Source organism: Haliotis cracherodii, unplaced genomic scaffold (genome assembly GCF_022045235.1).
Source record: "Haliotis cracherodii isolate W230 unplaced genomic scaffold, xgHalCrac1.p SCAF_17, whole genome shotgun sequence".
Lineage (NCBI taxonomy): Eukaryota > Metazoa > Mollusca > Gastropoda > Lepetellida > Haliotidae > Haliotis > Haliotis cracherodii.
The window spans coordinates 22,707,466-22,735,155 of NW_027266272.1; the positions used below are offsets into that span (position 1 = coordinate 22,707,466).

The window sequence follows — 27,690 nt, forward strand, 5'->3', positions numbered from 1 at the left end:
GCAGCTTATAACCCAACCTTGAAAATGATGGTTTAAAGCCTTGAAAAGGCCTGGAATTTTAATGTTTTCCGTATGAACCTTGAAAGATATTATTATACCCTTGTATATTTCTAGTAGAAATTACACTTGAAAGTCATTGGGTAGTGGTTTTTTTTATTGATACATATCTTATTCACAAGGAGAAGGATTGGGCACAAGTTTTCACAACTTGGATAGCCCTTGGATAGCCCTCTCCCAAAATGATTACATGATTAGCAATTTTTGATATTACAATTTAAATATGTACAAAAGATAGTATGTAGCAAGAGAAGCAGCAGGAAGCAGAGCATTTATTATTCTCCTGGTTTGAAACATGGGGGGATAGAGAGACCAGCATGTCCATCTGTTCGTTTTCCGTTACCATGGTTACCAGAGCAGAACTCCAAAACCGTTACATATGGGTTGTTGTAACCCTGTCTGGCGCTTGGCATTGGGGCTAAAACAAGGACTGGTCGGCTCAGAGTCAGTATACTGTGTCTGAGTGGGGTATTCATATTAAACTGTGGCATGGTATCTCAGCTATCTCAGTGGGCTAGCACTATAAATTAGCATACAGTTTTGTGAAAATAAAAAATATATAATATCCTTGCTGGTGATGTCCATCTAGGTGATCAGTTAAACCGCTGCCAATTTCTATTGCCAGACTGGTAATGACTTGAATCAACAATTACAGCACACCTACTTCAAATAAGGTATCTCATTACCACTACTGTCAATATTAGACTATCTCGGGCTCAGCCTCCACAAGTTCTATACAGGAGTTTGATGGACTGTGAACTTTGGATGTTGATGTGTTAAGGAGCGCTTATGTGTACCGGGTGTGTGATAAGAGAAATCATTTGGTAACCAGTCAACTTGTATGGTATTCAGAGCAATGTCCTAATGACTGGACCAACCCTCCACGCTATCCCAATATGCAAAAACTTGGGACTCCTTTTGCCAGAATTTGTATCTTGGCTTAATTTTCAGAAGATTTATGTTTTAGTAAATGGACTATTTAAAGCTGATGTAGTCTGCCTCACAGTCCCAGAACGATATTATTTTTCCTTCCTCCCAGCCCTTCTGTAATGCTATAGCACTAAATGAAGCAAGTCTAGATTTATCACACATCTGTCTCACAGTCCCTGAACGACATTATTTTCCCTTCCTCCCTGACTTTACTGTGATGCTATAGCTCTAAATAATGCAAGTCTAGATTTATCACACATCTGTCTCACAGTCCCTGAACGACGTTATTTTCCCTTCCTCCCTGCCTTTACTGTAATGCTATAGCTCTAAATAATGCAAGTCTAGATTTATCACACGTCTGTCTCACATTCCCTGAACGACGTTATTTTCCCTTCCTCCCTGACTTTACTGTAATGCTATAGCTCTAAATATTGCAAGTCTAGATTTAGCACACGTCTGTCTCACAGTCCCTGAACGACGTTATCTTCCCTTCCTCCCTGCCTTTACTGTAATGCTGTAGCTCTAAATGAAGCAAGTCTAGCTTTTCTACAGATTCTGAATCTCACATCTCACTGGGCCTCCTTTTCAGTTTGAATGTAGCTGCTTGTTTCTATCAAAATTATACGTTTCAGAGACTACTTGTGTTAGTCTACAGCTGATGTTAAGAGGTTAAAACAAGGTTTTACTCAGAAATGTATAGAATGGATGCAGAAAAACAATATATTACATCCCAAGGGATGCACTATATTATTCATTGTTCCACATTCTTGACAAGAAATAGAAGTTAATCACGTTAAGCATGTAAAGTAATTATCAAATCTTACAGTACAGTACTCTACATCATTTCATTATGTTACAGGACCCTTATATTTTGTAAAAAACCTTGAATTAAATTATTGGGGGTCCTCTGAACCCTTAGTTGTGTAGATCAAGGTACAAGTCCACTGGAATATATTTACTAGACACGGGCTCCAGACTAGCAATTCATGACTAATGTTGCTGCCTTAATTGTATCTCAATTCAAGGGGTCAGAACAACTCCAAGGACCCCTTTGATTCTAATACTGCTTGTGCTTTTCGGCTGTAGTTTTTGGATCTTACGTATATTAGCTTTAGGGTTAACATTGACTTGTACTTTCAGTTTCGAACACTGTCAAGTAAGGCGATAATCATCATGTGCTGATAAAACAGGAAAACCCACAATTACCCTCCTTACAAAGCCACGACAAAATTACATGGTTTATATAAAAAGTTTATTTGGCCGCAAACAGTACATGTTATTTAAAGTGCAGGCCGCAAGAAAGTACATGCACAAAAAGTATAAAAGTTGAAATAAAAATATATATACAAAAAGGTGTAGTACGTATCAATTGGCCTACAAGGCCGATCCTAAAAACAATAAGCTTCAACAACCAGAGCGTCAAACAAAGACAAACATGAATTGAACAAGCGAAATGGCGGACTAATAATGAAAATTGCTAATCTTATTTACATGTAAACAAACATGACCAATATAGTGCAAGCTAACTGAAACTTTTGTATGCAAAATTACCTGAGATATATATGGGAGGACTTACAAAGATGAAAATTTGCAGATAGGATGTGACTATGTTAATACTATGGAGCATATTAAGGTAAGCCGCATTAAAAACCCAACGAAATTACTAACACTTTGCAGGAACAGAAACATAATATTATTGGTGTGGGCGGGAGGGCAAAAATCATTTGGAGTGAAAAGTGCGGACTGCACGTGCACTGCGCTTTTACAGTGCTTACGGAGTGCTCATGGGGAACAGCATGATGGGAAAACCGAAACAAGGAGATTACCTGGACGACACGAACGATTGAAAGGCACGGTCGTCGGTAATTAGGCATTTTGCCTTTAAGCAAAATTTAACATTCAGAACACCCAGATTAACTGTAGTCATGTAAATAAGTTGGGTATACTTTACTTTCTTTTGAGTAGCATATGTTGTAAAAACAATTTAATCTAGGAACCTGTATTAAACATTATGTATTATTATTAATTCAGTATTCAACACTGCAGCTGTGCAGCATTCCTGAAAACATAAGCAGTTTAACATCAGACAGGGAGTTCTAGTTGCACTGGGCAAAACAAGGATAAATCTTTTGTCGGACATTTGCTGGAAAACATCAAAGTATAATGGGGGACTGGGAACTGGTGAATGGTTGTCGGATGTTCTGGCAGTAATATGCAGCTTTAATCACTGGCTCGACTTAGAGTAAATGGTTTCCGCATGCTACAGGGATTGTTCTAACAGGTTGGTGTGAAGCATGATTGTAATCCAGGCAAACAGTTTGTACATGCATGAATAACACATGTCAGGCTCACTCATGAGGGACACATGGTAAAGAATTCAGCTCATAAAATTTGCAAATAACGCATTTACATTGTGACCTTTGTAGCATGCCTACAGAAGGACTGACCTCCAAGGTGCAGTTGGTGCAGTTGGTACTTGATGTTGTATTTGTGATTGATACAAATCCACATTTTTTTACCTGCGAAGGAGAGGTACTGATTTGGGCTAGGACGAATCCAAATTTACAACCCGGGTACCTGACCCCCTATTACCCAACCCTACCCGGGTACCTGACCCCCTATTACCCAACCCTACCCGGGTACCTGACCCCCTATTACCCAACCCTACCTGGGTACCTGACCCCCTATTACCCAACCCTACCCGGGTATCCGACCCCCTATTACCCAACCCTACCCGGGTACCTGACCCCCTATTACCCAACCCTACCCGGGTAACCGACCCCCTATTACCCAACCCTACCCGGGTACCTGACCCCCTATTACCCAACCCTACCCGGGTATCCGACCCCCTATTACCCAACCCTACCCGGGTACCCACTGCAGGTCTCAAGAGCTGGGAACAAAATGTCTGATTAGTAATTGTTTTACCGTAGCCCTGGCGAAAACTATTTAGTAGGGCTGCAACGAATACACTGTGAGGCGAATACGATTCAGCATTTGATGTATTATTTATGATAGTCAGTGAAACAATAACAAAATAAATTATGTGACATGGTTTGTTAATTATGAATTTATTATACATTTATATACTTCACTTATCCAGGTACTAGTGTCTGCTCAAATGCGACAATGACCAGTGACTACAATACTGTCAAATTAAATATAAAAGAGTGTTGTCTTTGAAGAAATTTACGCAAATATTAATATGTTCTTATGGATATTTTAAGGGTCAGGGTATGTAAATGCACATGACTGCATATTCATTAGTATTCGATTCGAGTGACCACGAAAAACGAATTCAATTTATGAATGGTTACAGTTCGATTCGCCGAATACACGTGTGAATCGTAACAGCCCTACCATTTAGATACATGTAATGTATGAAATAATCAGGTCATGCGTTCACTGAAGTTGACTGAAGTTTTATCTTTACTCAAACATGTACAAGTCAAAAGGAATGTGTGTATCGTCAGAAAGAAATGCAAGCATTAGCGACTTGTGGTGTAACCACTCAGCTATCGTGAGTTTTTGTCATTAAACAATATATCACATGACTAGCCACGGGTCAGGGTAGTCCTGTGGGTTCCCGGGTCCTACTCAGGACCCACCCGACCCGAGTACCCGAGTTACCCGTACCAGCCCTAGTACTGATGTGTGCGTCTGTTGGAGAGCCACTTCCAAAGGCGAATCTATCTCTCCCTTGCAACAGAATTAGCCTCCAGCAACCTATGCTGGTCGTAAGAGGCAACTTAATGGATGTTGTGGTCAGGCTCCGGGACTTGGTTGATTGCATGCCACCTTGCCCAAATGGTGTGAGATGTTACTCATAATATTTATCACTGGACTTTCTGGTCCTTTATTTACGGGCTCCATCCAATGGGATATTGATGAGTGAGGCGAACTTAAACAATAAACATGCTTAAGTCTACAAATGACTTAATTATTTATTGGGGAAGGCTCAGCACCAAATTCATTTTTATGGGTTGCTCCAAACTAGTAAATGTCGGTGACCTGCATCACTTCGGGCTTTCCTCCCACACATCAAGCTGACACCCTGGGTTAGAACTTAAAAAAAAATAGTGTTCAAAGCAAGGTTAGACTGACTGATCCACACGCCCACTATTATGTGTGTAGGGTTATTCTTGGTGTCTCAGGTCAAGGTCAGCATAGAAATTTATTGTTTAACAATAAACGAATGAAATTCAAAGAATGATGACTATGTGACAAATATACTCACTCACTCACTCACTCACTCACAAAGTAAAAATGATTAATATCTAGATGCTCTTGAGAATAACACAAATTGAAAGAATATTAAAAATAACAATTGGCAAAGGGGGAAACATACAAAATATAAAATATGTGTGCCAGATATGCCTATTTAAATTTCTGTGGAGGCAGCTTGTTTTGCATTAACTGGATCCAGTGACATTCATGACAAAGGAGTAGGTAGGTAGGTAGGTAGGACTACCTACCTACAACATGGATTTCAAAGTGCAGATTTTGATCGACTGCAGGATTTGCAAAGCATGTGTATCGTCAACAGGGCATCGACATATTTCAGAAATCTTTCATGTTTATTATCAAGGTGCCCAAATGATTTGATGCACTACACGAGATAAGATCTTCATTATCGATCACATTGTTTTGACTGGGCACTGCCATATTGTTAGAAGCAAATGCAAGTTATATGAGTAGTGGAATCTGATTGGTAAATAGGAGGGACATAGAAGAGAAATTACTTGTAATAGCCACTGTTGGCGCTATGATCGAGCCACAGAATTTCAGCAATCCTAGTTCGGCAAGGGTGAAACTGGACTTTTGTAGCCAGTTAACTCCATTGCCTTGAGAAGATGGCCTCTAGTGGGTTGGTTGGTTGGTTTATTGTTCAACGCCGCACTCAGCAATATTCCAGCTATATGCCGGCGGTCTGTAAATAATCGAGTCTGGACCAGACAATCCTGTGATTAATATCATGAGCATCAATCCAGGCAATTGGGATCGATGACATGCATCAACCAAGTCAGCGAGCCTGACCACCCGATCCCATGAGTCACCTTTTACGACAAGCATTGTCACCTTTTACGGCAAGTATGGGTTGCTGAAGACCTATTCTACCCCGGTGTCTTCATAGGCCGCCTTTAGTGGGATAATGGTGAGAATTCTGGAGTGGGTAGAGCTGGCCTCACACAGACTGACAGCCCTGGAACAAACTCCAATGAAGATGCAATGCAAAACCTAATGAGATGAAGTTGATAGATTTCACGATAGTTGATAGCGTCACCTGTTTATAGTTAATGGACCATGTGTTACATGTTGTGGCAAGTAATACTGGACATGGTGCTGGATCTTCTGTTCATGCCCTTTAATGGTAGACTAACATTAAGTCACAGAAATAGTTATCTTATTTAAAAATATATGTATACTTCAAAATCCAAAATAAAATCCAAATGGAACCCAGAAAATCCTTAATTTCTTGAACTGAGGCAATCTAGACTCGCCAGATAATTGTAAATTTTGAGTTGGATTAATTTTTTCATTCATCCCAGACATTAGAGAACGAATTAAGTTAAGTACAGCCAGTTATGGTGTGTAATGTTAAAGAATTGTAATAATTATTATTAATTTAAGGTTTCAGTTTCATGTATGTTTGAACTAAATTAGTTCAGTACTGCTCGGTCACAAATTTTACTCATGTCAGCACCTACCTACTTGAATTTTCTAAGCACCTGGCTGCTTATTATGGGGAATATGGTACCTGTATGAAAACCTTCATGTTCCGAGACTGCTTTTTTTTAATATTTATGTTCTGTTGTTTTTTCTGTAAGATATGAGTTCATTTCAGAGACTATATGTTAGCCTAGACTACAGACTATAGACTAACATTTAGTCTCTGAAATCTTATGTTACACAATATCCTTCTTGACTCGAAAAATTTAAAAAAATTCCCTATGCTGATTTCAGGAATAGAGCTAGCTTGAGCTGGCTAGACTTGCTTTTGTATGCATTTCTAGATTATTATTTTTTCATAAAATGAATATATTCCACGGTCATGGTGCAGGACTATACAGACTACTGTATGTGTTTGCTTGGTGGTGGAGGCAGGTGGATGACCGCCCCTACCACCAATGTGTCAGCCAGAGGTCACTCAGAGACCACACCAGGCATGTCTTGCCAGTGATGTGAGAGATATCTCCCCAGCCATCTCGGTCCAGTACCTGAACATGGGCATGGTGGTGGACTCTGGTCTTGTCACTATCTCGCACCACACACATTGCTGGATATTATGTAATGTCCAGGACATGGGAATATGACCTATTGGATACATTGTTCCTGTGATATATAACTAGGCGATTAACAAGATGTTGAATAATAATGATAACAGATTATTAAGTAAGAAGCTGATAGTGAAAACAGTAGATAATGCTCCAGCATCAGTGTTTGAATTCTTAGAGGATTTTGGGGTTAATTCCTATAGTTTTTGTAATCCAAGGATACCAGACATTTTAACTTTTATCATGAGTGTTATGACTAGGACTCCTTGATTCGCATGCTTTATTTGAAACTCTGGAGGGAGGCGGAGTAGCCTAGTGGTTAAAGCTTTCGCTCGTCATGTGGAAGACCAGATTCGATTCCCCACATGGGTACACTGCGAAGCCCATTTCTGGTGTCCCCCGCCGTGATATTGCTGGAATATTACTAAAAGCAGTGTAGAACCATGCTCGCTCACTCACTCACTCACTCACTCACTCACTCACTCACTCACTCACTCACTCACTCACTCACTAGTATTTGATACATACACACAGCAAAACTTAATTTTTATATTATTTTAGTTTTCCGAAAGTTTAAATAAATAGAAAGTAATAAATAAGTGATTATGTGTTTTCTGTTTATGCTGGTCACATATGTTAATTATTTTCAACCTTTGGGCCAGTATGGCAAGGTAGGCTTCAGCTCCAGGTTAGACAGACTGCGTGATGTTACTGAATCACATGGTCTGGTGGTAGTCTGGTTCCCCGACTGCTCGGGAAGCTACTCATATAAACTAGTGGTTTATCTGGCCCAGATTTCATTTTTTACTGCAGCATTAAGCAACAGTTGAACCAACAAGATTTAAAGTCCCTTCAGTCTGCCTTCTATGTTTCTTACATTGGCAGAGCTCCAGATAACTTTTTGAGCAATTGAGTTTTTACTCAAGGGTTTCTATTTTAATTGGGTTATTACATTTTTCTTTGTGTAACCAATATTATTTCACTCATCCATTCATCACTCTGTTGGGTTTTCCCAAAATTAGTAACCATTTTATGATTTTAAAAAAATGAAATAATGTTTCAGATGTATATAACTGTTCTAAATATATAGGCTTGACTCAGAAAATAAATTAGCTCATAATTGTGTTTTGGAATGCATGCTGAAAATGCTTCATTGGGTATTGGGTTTTTATACATTTGAGTTTTTCTGTTACTGTATGCGTTTTTGTACGCAAGGTAATTGAAAGTCATTTGGTTTTGAATATTTTTGGGGAGTACTTTATGCAAAGACACAGCTAATCTTTAGCTCTGATTGGTAAAGAATAAAGACTGAACTAAACAATTATACTTGTGAATTCACTAAATTGTATTTCTTACAGTAACCTGACTTGGGAGACCCAAATTGTGACTGGTTGTGATTCCACCTTCATCAACCAGTGATGGTTTCTCTGTGCTAGATGTAGGGCAGTGGGGTAGTGCAATGGTTGAAGCTATCTTGTCATTCCGAATTACACGGAATGAGGTTGTTTTTTTAAATTTGGTCTGTGGTCTGTGTCCTATATCACCATGGAAGCAGCCATGTTTTGTTTTCATGACTGCCCTTCGTGACCTGATTCTCTTATTGATTTAGTGATATGCTAATGAGAACAGTGTGTCAATATTTAATCACACTACTGATTTTTAAGTTCAGCGAAATTCTTCGATCACTGTGAAGATCATTACAAGACAATTTGTAGACCTTGTTACTTCAGAAGCTGATATCAGTAGAAGAGTACTTGTTTCACAGTAAGGAAAATTTAAAACCCTGATCTATGCTTTTTTTTACATTTAAAGTTGATTATCAATATATATTCTTTGAAACACCTACTATATTGTGATCTCTCCATGGTGTAGTGGATAGAGCATCTGCTTGGAGAGCGGAAGATCGGTGGTTTTATCCCCAGCCGTGTCACACCAATAAGAATTAAAAGATTATACTTGTTGTTACCCTGCCTGGTGCTCGGCATTAAGAAGTTAAAACAAGGACTGGTCAGCTTAGAGTCAGTTTACTGTGTGTGAGTGGCGTCTGAGCTGACTGGATTGATGTATCTCATTGTATCCGCAATTACGTCGATTGATGCTCATGACATCAAACACTGGATTGTCATTGGGCTAGTATTAATAACTGCCATTAGATTAGTCTGGACTAGTACAAGCAGACAGACAGACACAAACATGCATGCACGTTATACCCCATTTTCCATCACCTCGACTCGACTTGACTCGACTGAACATGCAACCATTAAAATCCTGTCTGGTCGTAAGAATTACCGCTCCTTCTGTACACCATTGGTTTGCTTGGCCCAGAATAAATAGTTTGTGGATGGGTGTGATATAGCTGGTGCATTCTTAGTCCTGCACCAAGACTGTGGAATATATATATTTTATGGAAAAAACAAACAATCGAGATATGTATACAAAAGCAAATCGGCAAAAGAAATAGCATCGGGAAAATAACTTGTTATCCCCTGCCCAACAAAGTTGGCGGGGGATATAGAAACGGGCTCCACCCGTCTGTCAAGTACATGCTGAACTGGTGCCTTTTGCTATTTAGCAATTTTGGAAATTTTTATTTTTTACGTTTCCATGGCAACAAGATGTACTTAGGTTCTGTGAGGGTAGTGTTCGTTTCCGGAGCATAACTCATAAACCGTTCAATATTTTTTCATGAAACTTTGCAGGTTTGTCAGGTATATGCTGAACTGGTGCCTTTTGCTATTTAGAAATTTTTATTTTTTACGTTTCCATGGCAACAAGATGAACTTCCAAACTCTTCTTTTTTTTACAATTTCCATGACAAGTTCCACCTTGGTTAAAAAAGGTTAGGGTTTGTTTAGATGTAATTATGTCATAAATTCTGCAACAGGGGTGGGGGATATAGCCACGTTAGTGGCAAACTTTTGTTTAATTTTAGAGTCGAGATGGGTATTGTGTTATATAAAATTTCATAGACTAAACGTTAGTCAAGCGTATTCTTGACTGCAGCACACCAGGAGTACCCGCCATAAAACTACTGATTACCGTGATGGGACTCGAACCACGGACCTTCTGATACGAGTTCGGACGCCATAAGAGGTTAATCCCAAGACCATACTGACAGTGTAAGAGGTCTTCTGTAGGATGACTCAGTGCCCAGTTACCCAAGACAACATTGGCCATACATTTTAGGAATTGTGTTGGGAATTCCAAGAACTTGAGAAAATGTGCGAACATAAAGATAATTGTAAAAAGACTTACTTAGTCACAATATATCCTTGTCATTGTAGTTGTTTATGTCACCGTGGGAAAATCAGCAATTAGAATTTCTAATCTCTGGAAGTAACTTGTAGAAAAATCTTAAATTTCAAATTTTTGTGCCAGGTGATGTTTGAGCATGGTTTACTCAAGGAATTTTCTGACATGGGCCCTTTATGTTAAAATTTCAAATATTTCAGAGGTACACCCACACTTGCCCACACAGCACAATGTTAAAATGGCCCATTGTATTTGAAAATGTGGGCCTTTTTTTAATTTAGGGGCTAAAAGCACAAAGCCCCACCCTAGAATTATCCTTATTTAAGTATTCTCCCACTTGCCTGAGAGTGATTAAAGATATGTGGGTGACCTGCACAGATAGTGCATGGGGAGTTGGCCACCGTGGACGAGCCATGTGCAGATCAGGAAACATCCTCTTGCTGCTGTATCAGGTGTAAAGTGTTCATCAAACATGCCAGATACTACTTGGAGACAACTGGTTTCACTCACTATATTAATACAGTTGGGAATATATTAATTACCATACTCGACATAATAAGCACCCAGGGCGCTCTCAAAATTAGAAATAGGGGGCTCTTATTAGAATATTATTTTGGTGAAAAACAATTGAAAGATCGTAAATTTTGTGGTTTATGCAGACAGCCTGAAATGTAAATATACGACAGATATGTTTTTTCAGAATTTAATTTCCCATAATTAAAGATGCATATAACACACATATTATACACGAATAAATAAGTCCTGTGTACATTGATCAAACGGAAGTGGTGCTAATTGGGATTGTTCCCTAGCCAATATACTCGCAAATATCGCCGTGGGCGCTTATTACGTCGAATACAGTAATTCATTATCTGGATCTATGTATTTATTGTACTGATAGGGCTAAAGTCTTACTCTGGTATTGCCTTAGATTTACATTATGTTCCCAGAAATAAAGTTATCTTTTTTAAAAATATATACCTAAAAAATAGAAAATGAAATCGAAATGGGGCCAAGAATAATATAGACTTGCCAAATCATTCTTGACTTGAGTTGGATTCATTTTTTAATTTATTCTCTACAGTCTCGGAGACAGATTAGTATAGTCGACAGCCTCAAATCGATCTAGGAGATGCAGTGATGCTATTCTGACTCGACACCTCCTGCTTCACCTATGCAATATTGGTAAATGTGGATCTGATTGTACCTCCTGTGTGAAATCCAGGGTCCCATTCCACAAAGTGACCTTAGCGCTAAGTTCTTAACTCCTTAATTTCAGGTAGAGCTGAGGCAATCTAGACTTGCCAAATCCTTCTAGACTTGAGTTAGAACCCCTTTTGGAAATTTGAAGGGGATCGAACAAGGACTGGTCGGCTTGGAGTCAGTATACTGTGTCTGAGTTGGGTATTCATGATCAACTGCAGCATGGAATGTGACTGGGTTAGCACTATTAAACTTGCATTTACCTACCAGTACAGGCAGACACACGTCACTATGTAAGTGCAGTCATGTTAAGCATTTAAGATCAACTTGACTCACCTATATTGTATTGTATGATCTCACACCACACCACACCACACCACACCACACCACACTCGTGGTCATGTTTAAACTCATTAATAGTTGTTAGTGGACTATAAATCTGTTGGATTACCATGTGGGATATAACACTGCCAAATTTGTGCTTCTTAGGATTCCAGGACATAACCAACATCATTATTATGCATGAATAGTAGGGCTGCAACGAATACACTATGAGGCGAATACAATTCATATCACGAATATAGGGTAACAAATACGAATATTAATTCACGAATACAATAAACAAGTCTGATGTAGCAGCTGAAATATTATTTGTATTATTTGTTATATTCAGTGAAACATTGAAAACATAAATTATTTGACATGGTTTGTTAATGATTAATATATTATACATTTATATACTGCACTTATCCAGGTACTAGTATCTGCTCAAATGCTACAATGACCAGTGAGCACAATACTGTCAAACTAAATATTATGAGAGTGTTGTCTTAGAAGAAATCTATACATATTATATGTTCTTATGATATTTTTTGGTACAGGGTATGTAAATATGCAGATGCTTGCATATTCAAAAATATTCGATTCTTTTGGCCACGAATAACGAATTCAATTCATGAATGGATACGGTTCGATTCACAGAATACGCGAGTTAATCGTAACAGCCCTAATGAATAGCGGTAATATTTATCATCTTCTTCCACCATTGTCTTCTAAATTGTGAATCTATTTCAATTACTGAGAATATGACCACTATTTCTAATGTTTTTGAGAAGAGAAATATTTTTTAAATATTTTTTTCAGATATTGCTTTCTTGTCACTGACAACATTGAGTCATGTTTTTGTTCTTAAGAATCACTGGGCGCATGGCTTAAGCTTTGTGTATCCTTTTTTTCAGAATCTTTTGAACCAATGTTTCCTTTACTCACTATAGATATTTGTACCAAATATGGTTTAAGTGACATCAAATTATAACTTCCTAAGCATCGTGAGCTACAAAGCCTCTTGGCTCTTTGTCTTGAAGCAAGACATTAACAAGCTAAATGTAGTACCCTGCCTGCCTAGGGACACCGCCAATGCCATCAGAACCATTTCTTTTTTTAAATTGACATTGTAATGTGTAACAAATACTTACCGTATTCAATGTAATAAGCGCTCAGGGCGCTCTCAAAATTAGAAATGGGGGCTCTTATTAGAATATTATTTTGGTGGAAAAAAACTTAGTTGAAAGATAAATTTCGTGGTTTCTGCTGACAGCCTGAAATGTTTATGAACGACAGATATATTTTTCCAGAATTTAATCGCCCATGATTAAGGGTGCATATTACACACGAGTGAGTATTATACACGAATAAAAGTCTTGTGTGCATTGATCAATCGGAAGGGGTGCTAAATGGGTTTGTTCACTTGCCAGTATATTAGCAAATATCGCTGTGGGCGCTTATTAGAACCGCCTCCGTGGTCTAGTGGTAGAGCGTCCGCCCGGAGAGCGGAAGGTCCGGGGTTCGATCACCGACCGCGTCATACCAAAAGACGTTAAAAGATGGTACTTGTTACCCTGTCTGGCGCTCGGCATTAAGGGGCTAAAACAAGGACTGGTCGGCTCGGAGTCAGTATACTGTGTCTGAGTTGGGTATTCATGTTAAACTGCGGCATGGTATCTCAGTGAGCTAGCACTATAAATCGGCATCAGTCCGGACTAGTACAAGCAGCCACACAAACACACACACGTACATGCACGTCGCTACATAAGTGCAATAATCTTGGACGCGACGTTAAACCCCATTTCACCTCACGCTTATTAGAGCGGGGCGCTTATTACGTTGAATACGGTAGTTCATTGTCTCCTAATGTGTCATCAGTATGTTCTAAAGCCACATATCCATTACTTACACAAGCATCCGAGCGTGGGAAGTAGATCTGTGTTTGTTCAATGCATTACGATCAACAGTGTCTGAAAATAACAGCCAAAAAATGGTTGATGGTTCATTTTTTTCTCAGTGAATAATGCCATCAGGTAACTGGCATGTTTTGGTAATTATTGTAGCTTGTATGCTGTGTTTGCCTGTTTCAGATACATTGCAGGACCCATAGGTCGGTATTATGGTCTCAAGGCAGACGGGGCCAAGCATGTCGTACCGAACCCTTATCTCGAGAAAATATTTGGACAAAATAAAACACCAGATAAAAATTCTTTTTTGGTAAGTATATGTTTGAGGTGTATGAATACTTAGGGCAATCTAGACATGTATGTAAGCAAACATGGTTTCGAATCGACATTTTCAAGGACATTGAGTGATTGTCATCTACAATGTCCGAAGGAATTTGGCCAAATTTGGTAATGACATAGAAGACTGTCCTTTGCACAGCTGATGAAATCCTGAAAATGTCCAATTGCCTTTTGCCTTCAGCATATCACTGCTGTGATGGATGAACATGCTGCTTTGTCTTTGTGTAATCTGAAAGGATGGTCTAAGAGAATGGTATACATCAGAACGCATCAGAAATGCAGAAATACGCAGTAAAATCAAATCAAAGCGGATCAAATATGCAACGAACAGATACGCTACAAAAATAAAACTTGTGCATATTATCAAAATATTGTGAAGTAACCCTGCGTATTCAATTAGCAATTAAGCAAGTTATTCTGAAATTATAAACGGTCATTCCGTCAACCTTGCCAAACTCCACGATGACAGTTACATCATGATCATTTGCCATCACACTTTCTTGTGGAAGTATCGTGGTATTTGTTAGTCCTGTAAAGCTCCTGAACCAACACGACACCAGTTTGAAGGGACTAGATGAATAGTGTTTTTAAATATTTAACTGAAATACCCACATGTGTCAAAACTAGTGGGTCACAGAAATTTGAATACCCAAATAGAATTACTGATACCCAATGATTTTAAAATGCATTGGTAAAATACCCACAACACCAAAAGCTTATCTGGAGCTCTGTGGTATATATACATTATTCAGGTTGGAATGAGTGAGTGAGATATTTTTATCACTTGGGTTTAGCAGACACACTTGGGTATGTTAATGAAAAGCATGTGGTCTCATGCACAGCACACAGGTCACGAATCAGGTGAAGTTAAGCCACATCTGTCGCAGAGAGTCCTTGAATGGGCGACCAGCTTGACTTCTGAGAGTTTCTAGGGCTACAGGTGCTGCCCACACTTAAGCACACTTTGTACATGTGGTGTCACCTGAGGCAAGTGACTTACCGTATTTGACGTAATAAGCGCCGGGCACAGGCGCTCTCAAAATTAGAAATAGGGGACTCTTATTTGAATATTATTTTGGTGAGGACAAAAACAGAGTTGAAAAATTGTTAATTTCGTAGTTTATGCTGACAGCCTGAAATGAACAAAAAGAAAAGATATATTTTTCCAGAATTAAATGCCCATAATTAAGTGTGCATATAAGACATGAGTGCTTATTATACGCGAATGAATAAGTCTTGTGAACATTGATCAATCGGAAGGGGTGCTAATTGGGATTGTTCACTTGCCAATATCTCAGCAAATGTCGCCATGGGCGCTTATTAGAGCGGGGCGCTTATTTCGTCGAATACGGTAAGTGATGTAATGTGAATGGGTACCCAGTAGGATGAGATGTTAATGTCACTGTTAACCTTTTAGCACCTCAAAGCAGCTTGTGTTGTATATTCCTCAGGGAGCTGCAAATGAATATGGAGTGTCCAGTGATCCATTGACTGGGGTGATAATGTCCAAGCCGTTAGAGCATGCTTAAGCGTGGGATGCAGCTCATTATATGTGGACTATCAAAAGCACATATCAGACTCAGGGAAAGTCAGGAATTCAAACTCAAAATCATTGTTGATTGACACATGATGCTCTCCATGGATTAGAAAATTAATATTAATCTCGGCAAGGATTTGAAAGTTTACGAGGGTCAGATTCTTTATGCCGTCATGGAATATAGAATTTCTCTCCCGTGACTTCCTAGTCAAAGAATGCCCTCCTTACAAAAACACCCTTCTGGACTTAGCTTGGGACTTCCACAGTTGTGAGTGTTTCATGGTGATATTCTCAGGCTAAACCATAGACATTCAGTTCAGTTCATGCAGAGAAGGCATACTATTCCTCTGCATTGTAGGACTCTCTGAAAACATTAAAAAATGAATAAAAGACAAGTCCCAATTCAGCACATTGTCAGTGGATGTCTCTTGCTCCAGTGATTCTCCATTGATCTTAAAGTGTTTCCTCAGAGAGTTTGGTTTAATTGTCATGAATCAAGTCATCTAGAGCCCTATCAGTTAACTGCATGTCATTTATGGTGGGGCGGTCGGGAAGCCTAGTGGTTAACGCGTTCGCTCGTCACGCTGAAGACCCGGGTTCGATTCCCGACATGGGTACAATGTGTGAAGCCCATTTCTGGTGTTCCACGCCGTGATATTGCTGGAATATTGCTAAAAGCGGCATAAAACCTTACTCACTCACTCACTCACTCATTTATGGCTGACTTGTCAGACACTATACTGTACCATTCTCCCTAGAATAAGCACAAACAGGAAGCTACATATATGATGGAACAGTTACAGGATTTGATGCTTTAGAACAAGTGACTGCAAACCATGGTTTGTTTTGACCCCATGAAATAGTTCATATTTTTCCTCTATCAAGAGCTGGCCCCTATAACAGACAATGTCTAGGGGTAAGGTCTGAAGATGAGCCAGTCCTCTAATAAGTTCCAGGTCTGTTTCAGCGAATGATTTCCCTCGTAGATCTGAATATTTGTTTGTCCAGCAAATGATTTCTCCCTATACATACTCATACAGCTAATGATTTCTCCCTCATACAATTGCATTCAGTTGGACATCTAAAACATGTACTGTTCCCTGACAACTATCTTACAGTGTTGTACATCTAAAACGTGTACTGTTCCCTGACAACTATCTTACAGTGTTGTACATCTAAAACGTGTACTGTTCCCTGACAACTATCTACAGTGTTGTACATCTAAACATCTACTGTTCCCTGACAACTATCTACAGTAGTGTACATCTAAAACATGTACTGTTCCCTGACAACTATCAACATCTATCAACATCAATAATGTTTTACATCTAAAACATGTACTGTTCCCTGACGACTATCAATTGTGTTCACTGTTGTACATCTGAAACATGTACTGTTCCCTCACAACTATCAACAGTGTTGTACATCCCTGACAACTATCATCATCAACAATGTTGTACATCTTAACATGTATTCTTCCCTGACAACCATCAACAGTGTTGTACATCTAAAACATGTACTGTTCCCTGACAGCTATCAACATCAATAATGTTTTAAATCTAAAACATGTACTGTTCCCTGACTACTATCAATGGTGTTCACTGTTATACATCTGAAACATGTACTGTTCCCTCACAACTATCAACAGTGTTGTACATCTAAAACATGTACTGATCCCTGACAACAGTCAACAGTGTTGTTTATCTGTAAAAAAGTGACAAAAACCTCTCTATATTCACAAGAAAGCTCTGCTAAAAGCAGTCTATGCAATTGCGACTATATGATGAACATGTACTGTTGTCAGACAACTTTCAACAGTGTTGTACATAGTAAACATTTACAGTCGCTTAACAACTATTAACAATTTTGTTCACTCAGACTGCTCCCAGCTGTTATAACCATCCGACAATATTGTTCTTTCATGCGTCTCTCGGTGTCAAATATAAAACATATCAAAATGAAATACTTGATACTGTGACTTGCATAGGGTGAAAATATAAAATCGATATTTCTTTTCTTCAGAGCATATCAAAACAAACAGACCTGAGCGTGAGGCAGGTTGAAAGATGGTTCAGGATAAGACGAATGCAGAGCCGAACCATTGTTCTCTATAGATTTACAGAATCAAGGTAAATATTCCTCATATTACATTCAGTGTGAAAGGTGAGACCCTTGTCCATGATATCGAATCCTGATGAACTTGTCCTGTTCATGAACCCATGCTTGCCGTAAAAGGCGACTTTGCTTGTCATAAAAGGCGACTAACGGGATCGGGTGGTCAGGCTCGCTGACTTGGTAGATGCATGTCATCGTATCCCAATTGCCTGGATCGATGCTCATGATATTAATCATTGGATTGTCTGGTCCAGACACGATTATTTACAGACCGCCGTCATATAGCTGGAATATTGCTGAGTGTGGCGTTAAACAACAAGCTAAACCAAACCAAACCTGTTCATGAGCTAACTTTATCCCATTGCTGGAAACTTGCTTGAATGACTCTAGGTAAATGTCATCTGTTCTATGGTAGGTTTACTTAACATCAGCCAAATATGATCAAGGTGTAGGCATACATTGAAACAAATTTAGTTGATCAAATCCAATTTAGCTCACTTCACATTATAACTTTAGCTGATTAGGAACTTTGTATTTTTAGATTTTGTAGTTTTGTTCTTTTGTAGTCTACACTCTTGTTAAGACCTGTGTTTAATTTTTATGATTAATCCCAGGAATATCGTATTAAGCAAGATGATATTAATAAGTTTCGTATTGGACAATATATAGCAATTATCAGAAGCTGTAATAGTTACTTCTGGATCTAGGGGTCACAGTTGGCCCAGTCGTCTAAGGCGCCGCGATTCGCTGTGCAGAGTTGCATCTCTTGGGCACGCCAGAAACCTTTGATTGTGGGTTCGAATCCTGGTTCGCCTCGATTATGTTTCGCGGTTTGTCAGCACCATACCTGTGCTCGTTGGTTTCACCAAAGTGGTAAACATCTGAGTTCTGCATCACTTTGGGCTTTCCTCCCACTTTAAGCTGACATGCCGTGATATAACTGGAATACTGTTAAAAGAGGTGTTAAACCCAAGTCACTCACTCACTCACTACTTCTGGATTTAACTGCACAAAATTGATTTGGAAACTGAACGCGTAGCACGAGGTTTCAACAGTTTAATTTGCATGAATTATTGGATTAGCCATAGTCAATCACTCCTCAAAATATCAGCACTGGATTGTCTGGTCCAGACTTGATTATTAACAGGCTGCTGTGTTATGGCTGGAATATTGCTGCATACAGCATAAGACAGTGAACAAATGAACCTTGAAGCTCATGAGCAAAAGAAAGTCCGTGATGAGAGATGGTGATGGAACTTCCCAATGCACCAATTGAGGCAAATGCATCCAGGGTATATATTATCAGACCCGTGAAGATCCAGTGTAGAATAGGTCTTCAGTAACCCATGCTTGCTGTAAAAGGCGACTATGCTTGTCGTAAGTGGCGTCTAACAGGATCGGGTGGTTAGGCTAGCTGACTTGGATGATGCATCATATCCCAATTGCATGGATCGATGCTCGTGATGTCAATCACTATAATACCCCACGTAATCAAGATGGATATTCAATGCATGTTTTTAAAACCTGTGCCTGTCTACAAGGATGATAGGGGCGGTCGAGTAGCCCAGTGGTTAAAGCGTTAGCTCGTCACGCTGAAGACCCGGGTTCGATTCCTTACATGGGTACAATGTGTGAAGCCCATTTCTGGTGTCCCCCGCCATGATATTGCTGGAATATTGCTAAAAGTGGCGTAAAACCATACTCATTCGCTCACTACAAGGATGATACTCTTCTTTGAAATGGTATGTAAAGTAAATATCATGGACATTTCGTATTTTTTTACAGTCTGCGCCAAAAGCTTTTGAGAGTACCAGTACTAGCCCCAACATGGCTGTGACCAGCGTTTCAGAAGTTATTAGTGTTATATTAGCTGAGCTTGCTTGACTGAACAGAATTTTACTGGATTCGGTGTTCGGACAAGTGGTTAAAGTCGCAGACTGTTTAATAAGAATCCCAGAATGCCTCCTCCAGTTGGCTGATAAATTTATTAGTGTAATGGCCATTATAGCGTAGTGTTTCCTTTGTTTCAGTTGGAGGTTTTTGTTCTATCTGGTCATATTTTGGTATGGATTGATAGTGCTGTGGGATGTAAGTATATCGTATATATGCATGTGTACAATTGTGGGAATAACACCCAGTGATACTATAAGTTGTAGCAGGGTCATGGGGTTTTATGCATCCTGTGTTAGGTTTTATATGGTACCACGAGGGACGCATAAAAGCACTTATCATACCACCATGTCAGAATGATGAGATCTGATTGGTCCACTTGATCCATTGGCTCGGAAAAAGTGTGCGGCTTTTTGCTCTGAAGCGGGGTATGAGGGATTGATTCTGCCTCTGAGAAATGTACGTGCAGCCTGTATTGCTCATGGTGGGGTATAAGAGATTTATTCCCCCGCTGAGAAGTTTATTACCCTCCAAGGCAGGAAACACAGTATTTTATCAAGATCATGTGGACCAATCAGATCTCATCATTCTGACATGGAGGTTTGATAAAGTGTTTTATCACATACACAGCAGATCATATTGACAAAAAAGAGATGTTGTTTACCTTAAGATGTGTCACTTTTGCAGATTTATTTGGTATGTACTGTGCATTAAGGAAGATTGTCAACGGTGAACACAAATCATTCAGTTGAGCCACTGCAATTTACTTTTCTGTAGGGGCGGTGGGTAGCCTAGTGGTTAAAGCGTTTGCTCGTCATGCCAAAGACCCAGGTTCGATTCCCGACATGGGTACAATGTGTGAAGCCCATTTGTGGTGTCCCCCGCCATGATATTGTTGGAATATTGCTAAAAGCGGCGTAAAACCATACTCACTCACTCACTCACTTTTCGTTCCTCAGAGGGCAGGGTTTAGGGGTGGTCAAGGTGGGATTTGAAACATTTAAGTATGAAGATCTTAACATTTGGCCCACTTTTGACTGTATACAAGAAGAAAACCCTTTAAGTCTGTGGACCTTACAGTAATTATACATCTAAAATCTGTTCAAAGGCTATTCTTTGTTTGTACACTCAAAAGAACATACCATACATACAAACATTTTATAAAATAGTGTCATTGTCCATCCTGCCACACACTCTTTTCTTTCAGAGATGTCCAAGGTCAATTTATTGGCTTATAGCTAGGCCTGGCTAAAAAGATTGATAATTGGAATTATCGTTGATGTGAAGAAATGTTAACGATTATTGATATGACAATTGTGTCATCGATAATATCTTACATAAACTATTATGATGAAATAAAATTTTAATTTACCGACGCAATGTCCATTGCAGAAGACGGAAAGCAACTGATTTTGTAATATCTTAAATGTCCACAGATAATCCATGCATAAATGAGTCACCACTCAACGGTGAGGTGAAATATGTGGTTTTATCTCTGAGCTATTAGCATATTCGCTCAAAGTTACTTCTCTGAATCTTATCGATAATTGATATTTAGTTAACGAATTGATATCTGAAATCGATAGCCAGCCCTACATATTGCAGTGAGATGGAAACACAGTAGCTGTGTGGGGCGGTCGGGTAGCCCAGTGGTTAAAGCGTTCGCTCGTCACGCTGAAGACCCGGGTTCGATTCCCGACATGGGTACAATGTGTGAAGCCCATTTCTGGTGCCCCCCACCGTGATATTGCTGGAATATTGCTAAAAGCGGCGTAAAACCATACTCACTCACTCACTCACAGTAGCTGTATCCTTGTGTGTTGTTTTGTTTTCCAGAAAAGCTGGTTATGGGACACTATGGAGTGTTGGATAGGATATCCACGCCACGTAAGTATCTTTATCATCCCAAACTGGCTCCCACAGGAGATATCGCTTGGATGAGATCAAGCGATATCTACACTGTAGATATCGCTGCAATGAAATTACAACACAATGCTTTGCAGACCATTGTGACGTCACTGGTTACCATGACATCACAATCAAATGACATCACTAATGGCTCTGCTACTGAAGCTGTTTGCAGTACTTTTTACACTGAAGACACTGCTAATTACTGTCAACAAATTGAAAAAGTTGAAAGAATGATGTTGGATGATAAATAAAATCTCACCCTCGTGTCTTTTGACATCAAATATATCAACACTCGTTGATAAAAGTGGAAATGTTTCCACTTTAATCAACTCGTGTTGATATATTTGATATCAAAAGACACTCGGGTGAGATTCTCTATTTATCACTTGCCAGTGAATAGATCACCCGTTTAATAAACATACAGCTGTATTACACATTGTGTAATACCAAAACGCGTGCTGATGTACTCTCGGAACAAGTTTCACGAACAAATATTGAAAGCTCTTAACATCCCTTGACTTATTCAAAGACATTGCGTGTGGAGATGATAGATCGATGTGAGGAGCTTATGCACACCCGATGACCCCAGCAACCTTGTTGCTAGGCTGATGTCACATGGCCTATGAAATTACATCACAATGCTTTGCAGACCATTGTGACGTCACTGGTTACCATAACATCACAATCAAATGACATCACTAATGGCTCTGCTACTGAAGCTGTTTGCAGTACTTTTTACACTGAAGACACTGCTAATTACTGTCAACAAATTGAAAAAGTTGAAAGAATGATGTTGGATGATAAATAAAATCTCAACCTCGTGTCTTTTGACATCAAATATATCAACACTCGTTGATAAAAGTGGAAAAAATCCTCGGCAAGCCTCGAAATTTTTCCACTTTAATCAACTCGTGTTGATATATTTGATATCAAAAGACACTCGGGTGAGATTCTCTATTTATCACTTGCCAGTGAATAGATCACCCGTTTAATAAACATACAGCTGTATTACACATTGTGTAATACCAAAACGCGTGCTGATGTACTCTCGGAACAAGTTTCACGAACAAATATTGAAAGCTCTTAACATCCCTTGGCTTATTCAACGACAGTGCGTGTGGAGATGATAGATCGATGTGAGGAGCTTATGCACACTCGATGACCCCAGCAACCTTGTTGCTAGGCTGACGTCACATGGCATTGTTTCGCCGATGGATCTTGCAACAAAATTCCACAAATTACGTCATCGGGTATTGTCACGTGATTGTAATCTTTGTGGTGCAGGGCCACGTTCCACAAGGCAATGGTACTGTAGAGCAACGACAGTCGTAAGTCTATGTTGAAGTATGTGAGTTGCGATAACCTTAGCTCTACGATAACTTTGTGGAACGGATGCCTGAATTCTAAAGGTAGACCTTTGTATGGTATTAAATTCATACGTTTCAACTTTTGACGCGTTTGAAGTATTACTTGTTAAACTCAATTGGATTATGCCGGGTATCGTGTAGGTGTCAGCCTATTCACACTCAACAGTATAATTCTAAAAATGTAATAAATGGCAAGTAATAAATAAAATACTAAACTCGCTCCCGTGTAAAACCAATTTTATGAAACACGTGAATAGTTGTGGTATCTGACGACCGAAAGCGAGAACTATTCACCCGTTTCTTAAAACTGGTATTACATCGGAGTGAGTTTAGTATTCTATATGTATTATATTGTACTTGGTGGTGCAAATACTCCTTGGTTAGGAGAGGCCCCTACCAACCAATACAAGTGGTCTCAATGGATTAGGTGGTCTGACTCGTTGACTTAGTTGATTGTTTGTCGTTGAAGTGGATCGCTGCTCATAAGATCCATCACTGGTTTGCCTGGTCCAGACTCGAATATACATGTACTAATTTAGCTGGAATAATGCTGAGTGTGTCGTTGAACAGCAAACAAGCATCAACAAAAATGAACCTGTTTGTATTCCTGGGCAGTACATGTCCTCAGTGTACAAGCTTGGCATGAGTGGTGACTAGAATGAGGACTGCCCCCGGGCCTAGTGGATAGAGCCTCTGCCTAGAGAGCCGAAGGTCTGTGGCTCAATCCCCTGGCCGTGTCATACCAAAAGATGTTAAAAGATGGTACTTGTTACCCTGCCTGGTGCTCAGCATTAAGGGAAAAACAAGTACTGGTCAGCTCAGAGTCTACTGTGTCTGAGTTAAGGATACATCTTGAAACTGTGGCATGGTTTTTTCGTGGGCATGTACTATAAAACTATATGGGGTTTTGCATCACAATTGGCCCCCAGAATCCTATGCTGGTCATAAGAGGCGACATCATGGATTGGGTGGTCAGGCTCTGTGACCTGGTTTATTGTGTGTCAGCATGAAGCGAAAGTGTAAATTGGTGCTCATAATATCGATCACTGAATTGTCTGGTCCGTAGTTGTTTATTTACAAGCCGATGTGATCATTGTCATATAGGTGGAACATTTGCTCTGTGGACCGCCTCCGTGGTCGAGTGGTTAAGTGTCCGCTTAAGTGGAAGGTCCGAGGTTCAATCCTTGGCCGCGTCATACCAAAAGACGTTAAAAGATTGTACTTGTTGTTAATCTGTCTGGCGCTGGGCATCAAGGGCTTAAACAAAGATGGCTCGGAGTCTGTATACTGTGCCTGAGTGGGGTATTCATGTTAAACAGCGGCATGGTATCTCAGTGAGCTAGCACAATAAATCGGCATCATTCCGGACTAGTGCAAGCAGCCACACACATGCATGCACATCGCTATATAAGTGCAATAACTTTGTACGCGACGTTAAAACAAATTTCACCTCACCTCATATTTGCTCTGTCTAAATGATCTTCATTTCACATTGCAGCATATCTCCCCAGAAATCTATTGGTACTATGCAGTGGAAGCATCCTTCTACCTCTCACTTTTAATTACACAGTGTAAAGATGTCAAAAGAAAGGTATGGAATACGAGTAATATCACTGGTTGTATCATGGTTAACACACAATGTTGTTCATTTCTTTCAATGGACAATGATTGGTTGCAATGTGGTCATTACAGGTTTCATCTTTTTCAACTCTTTTGTAATACCGTATTCGACGTAATAAGCGCCCCGCTCTTATAAGCGCCCATGGCGATATTTGCTAATATATTTGCTAGTGAACAATCCCAATTAGCACCCTTCCGACTGATCAATGTGCACAAGACTTATTGATTTGTGTATAATACGCACTTGTGTGTTATATGCACCCTTAATTGTGGGCAATTAATTTCTGGAAAATATATCTTTTCTTTTTGTTCATTTCAGCCTGTCAGCATAAGCTACGAAATTAACAATTTTTCAACTCTGTTTTTGTCCTCACCAAAGTTGTATTCTAATAAGAGCCCACTATTTCCAATTTTCAGAGCGCCCCAGGCACTTATTACGTTGAATACGGTATTAAGTCGAATACGGTATTAGAAATTTAAGCACTGTGATGCATGAGTCAGGACCATGTCTTTCAGCTTCACCTCAATATTTTGTGGAATATTATTTTCTAGCGAAAAATTCAGCCAAAACATTTGTGTGAGTTATGACACTTACATAATCAACTGAATATTGTGTTTCTTTTCCAGGATTTCGCTGAGATGTTTATCCACCACGTGGTAACACTTAGCCTCATGTTCCTATCGTGGTCGCAGAATATTGTGAGATTTGGGACACTCATCCTCGTCTTGCATGATGCTGTGGACTCCTTGTTGGAGGTGAGGCATCACTTGTTCCTGTTGTGGACTTGAGGATATGGGTTAGAATTGTTCTTCAGGAACCCATGCTTGTCATAAGCGGCGACCAACGGGATCGGGTGGTCAGGCTCACTGCGTGGTTGATGTGCGTCATGTCCTATTTGCTTATATCGATGGTCAAGATGTCAAGCACTGGGTTTTTTGGTCCAGAATTGATTATTTACAGGCTGTCGTCATTGCTGGAACATTGCTGAATGTGGCGTTAAACAGCGAACAAACAAACAAATATTCCTGTTGATGAGGAAGAGGGTTCAGTAGAACAAGGGATGTCATTGTATATTGGGATATCGATATCGATAAAAATTTTATGTTGGTACTGTTTCATTACAAATTCATGAATATCAATATTAAATTAATACTTCAATTCCATGGAACTATTTACATTTTTAAGATTACCATAATTAAGATGGCTGATGAGAAGGCCAAGAATTAAATTTTATAAGTCTAGTTTTATATTTAGCATTAAGTTCATTAAATGCAGGTCGAGATTTTTATCGATACACATACAGAATAACAATTGTTATTAATCAATGTCGTGATACGCAAGATGGCTTTCCAAATTAATGACAACCCCAGCCCCGGCTCCTAGGAATGGCTTGTTGTTTTTATGTTTACTGCACAATTCAAACTGCCATTTATCGAGAGTCCCTTCACATCTGACTGACTTGGTTGATGCATGTCATCAATCCCAATTGCGTGGATTGATGCTCATGATATTAATCACTGGATTGTCTGGTCCAGACTCGATTATCTACAGACCGCCGTCATATAGCTGGAATAATGCTGAGTGTGGTGTTAAACAACCAACAAACCAACCAACCCTTCACATCTATAAGTCAATCTGTGGCTTTATTAAGGTAATATAGCTGGGAATCATAGACCAACATGCAAATCTTCACCGATACAACATGGTAGTGAGTGAGTGAGTGAGTGAGTGAGGTTTTACGCTACTTTTAGCAATATTCCAGCAATATCAGGGCGGGGGACACCAGAAATGGGTTTCACACATTGTACCCATGTCGAGAATCGAACCCGGGTCTTCGGCGTGACGAGCTAACGCTTTAACCACTAGGCTACCCGACCGCCCTACAGCATGGTAAATCAGGCAAGTGGGGAATTAGTTCCCATGTTACGATAGGTCGAGTAAATGCATGACTGAGGAGCATCAGAACACTCTATCAGCTATGACATCACTGTATTTGTTGGTTGACGTCATGATTTTCTCTGGGAGGTGGGATAGCCAAGTGGTTAAAGTGTTTGCTCGTCACGCCGAAGGCCCGGGTTCGATTCCCTACTTTTGTAAATTGTGTGAAACACATTTCTGATGTCCCCTGTCATTGTATTGCTCTAATATTGCTCTAATATTGCTCTAATATTGCTAATATTGCTATAATAACTCATATTGCTGGAAGCGGAGTAAAACCACACTCACTCACTCACTCTGGGTAGTTGAGATGCCTGGTCATAAACGCATACAAGATGCAATGCAAACATACAAAAATTTACTTTATGGTAATGCAATATGTTTTTTTATGGATCTGGAATTGTCATTGAATAGGGTTTTGAATAGTTTTGGTGGGTATTTTACGCAAATACGCAGCTTATCTGTAGCTCTGTGTATGATACGTTGTGTGAGGACACATCTTTCAAAGAGCATCCCCGCACAAACTAATAGGCTATGTTAGACTACATCAACACACAGGAATCTGTCAGGGAAATCCCTGTTGTCAAAGCAATTGATTCAATTAGGATATCCCCACGTGGGTACAATTTGTCTACCCTGGTGTCTGGGACCCCCACCCAATATCGTATCTTAATGATAGGAGTGAGTTAAAAATCCTATTGTCACCAGATTAATCTCACAGGACAAACAAGGGGAGATAACTTAAACTGTCGCAAACACTTTTTGACGATAATGACATATTGAAGTCTTTTTTCATCATATCGCCTCTGTTAGAGTGAAATAGACATGGTAAATGATGCCTATAAGTCCTTTGCAACAGGTCACTAGTATGAAAACACTTGCGAATATTGTTTATTTTATTTGAATAGAAAGTACCCAGATATATCAGCCAGCTCCAAAAGAGCCTATTCCATCCTGAACTCTAGCATCAGGTAGCCAGTGTATGTTTTCTGTGCCCAAATCATGTAACAGCATCTTTTGGGGA

The 27,690-nt window shown here is 39.5% G+C and overlaps 1 protein-coding gene across 1 annotated transcript in view; it reads left to right on the forward strand.

The window, feature by feature from the left end:
- LOC139464964 (ceramide synthase 5-like) overlaps positions 1–27,690 on the forward strand; it is a 62,943-nt gene that overhangs the window by 20,585 nt on the left and 14,668 nt on the right. Inside the window, exons 2-7 of the mRNA XM_071246597.1 lie at positions 14,132–14,258; positions 17,847–17,953; positions 19,970–20,027; positions 21,666–21,716; positions 24,606–24,698; positions 25,355–25,483. Coding sequence (XP_071102698.1) covers positions 14,132–14,258; positions 17,847–17,953; positions 19,970–20,027; positions 21,666–21,716; positions 24,606–24,698; positions 25,355–25,483 — 565 coding nt within the window. The remainder of the gene's footprint in view (positions 1–14,131; positions 14,259–17,846; positions 17,954–19,969; positions 20,028–21,665; positions 21,717–24,605; positions 24,699–25,354; positions 25,484–27,690) is intronic.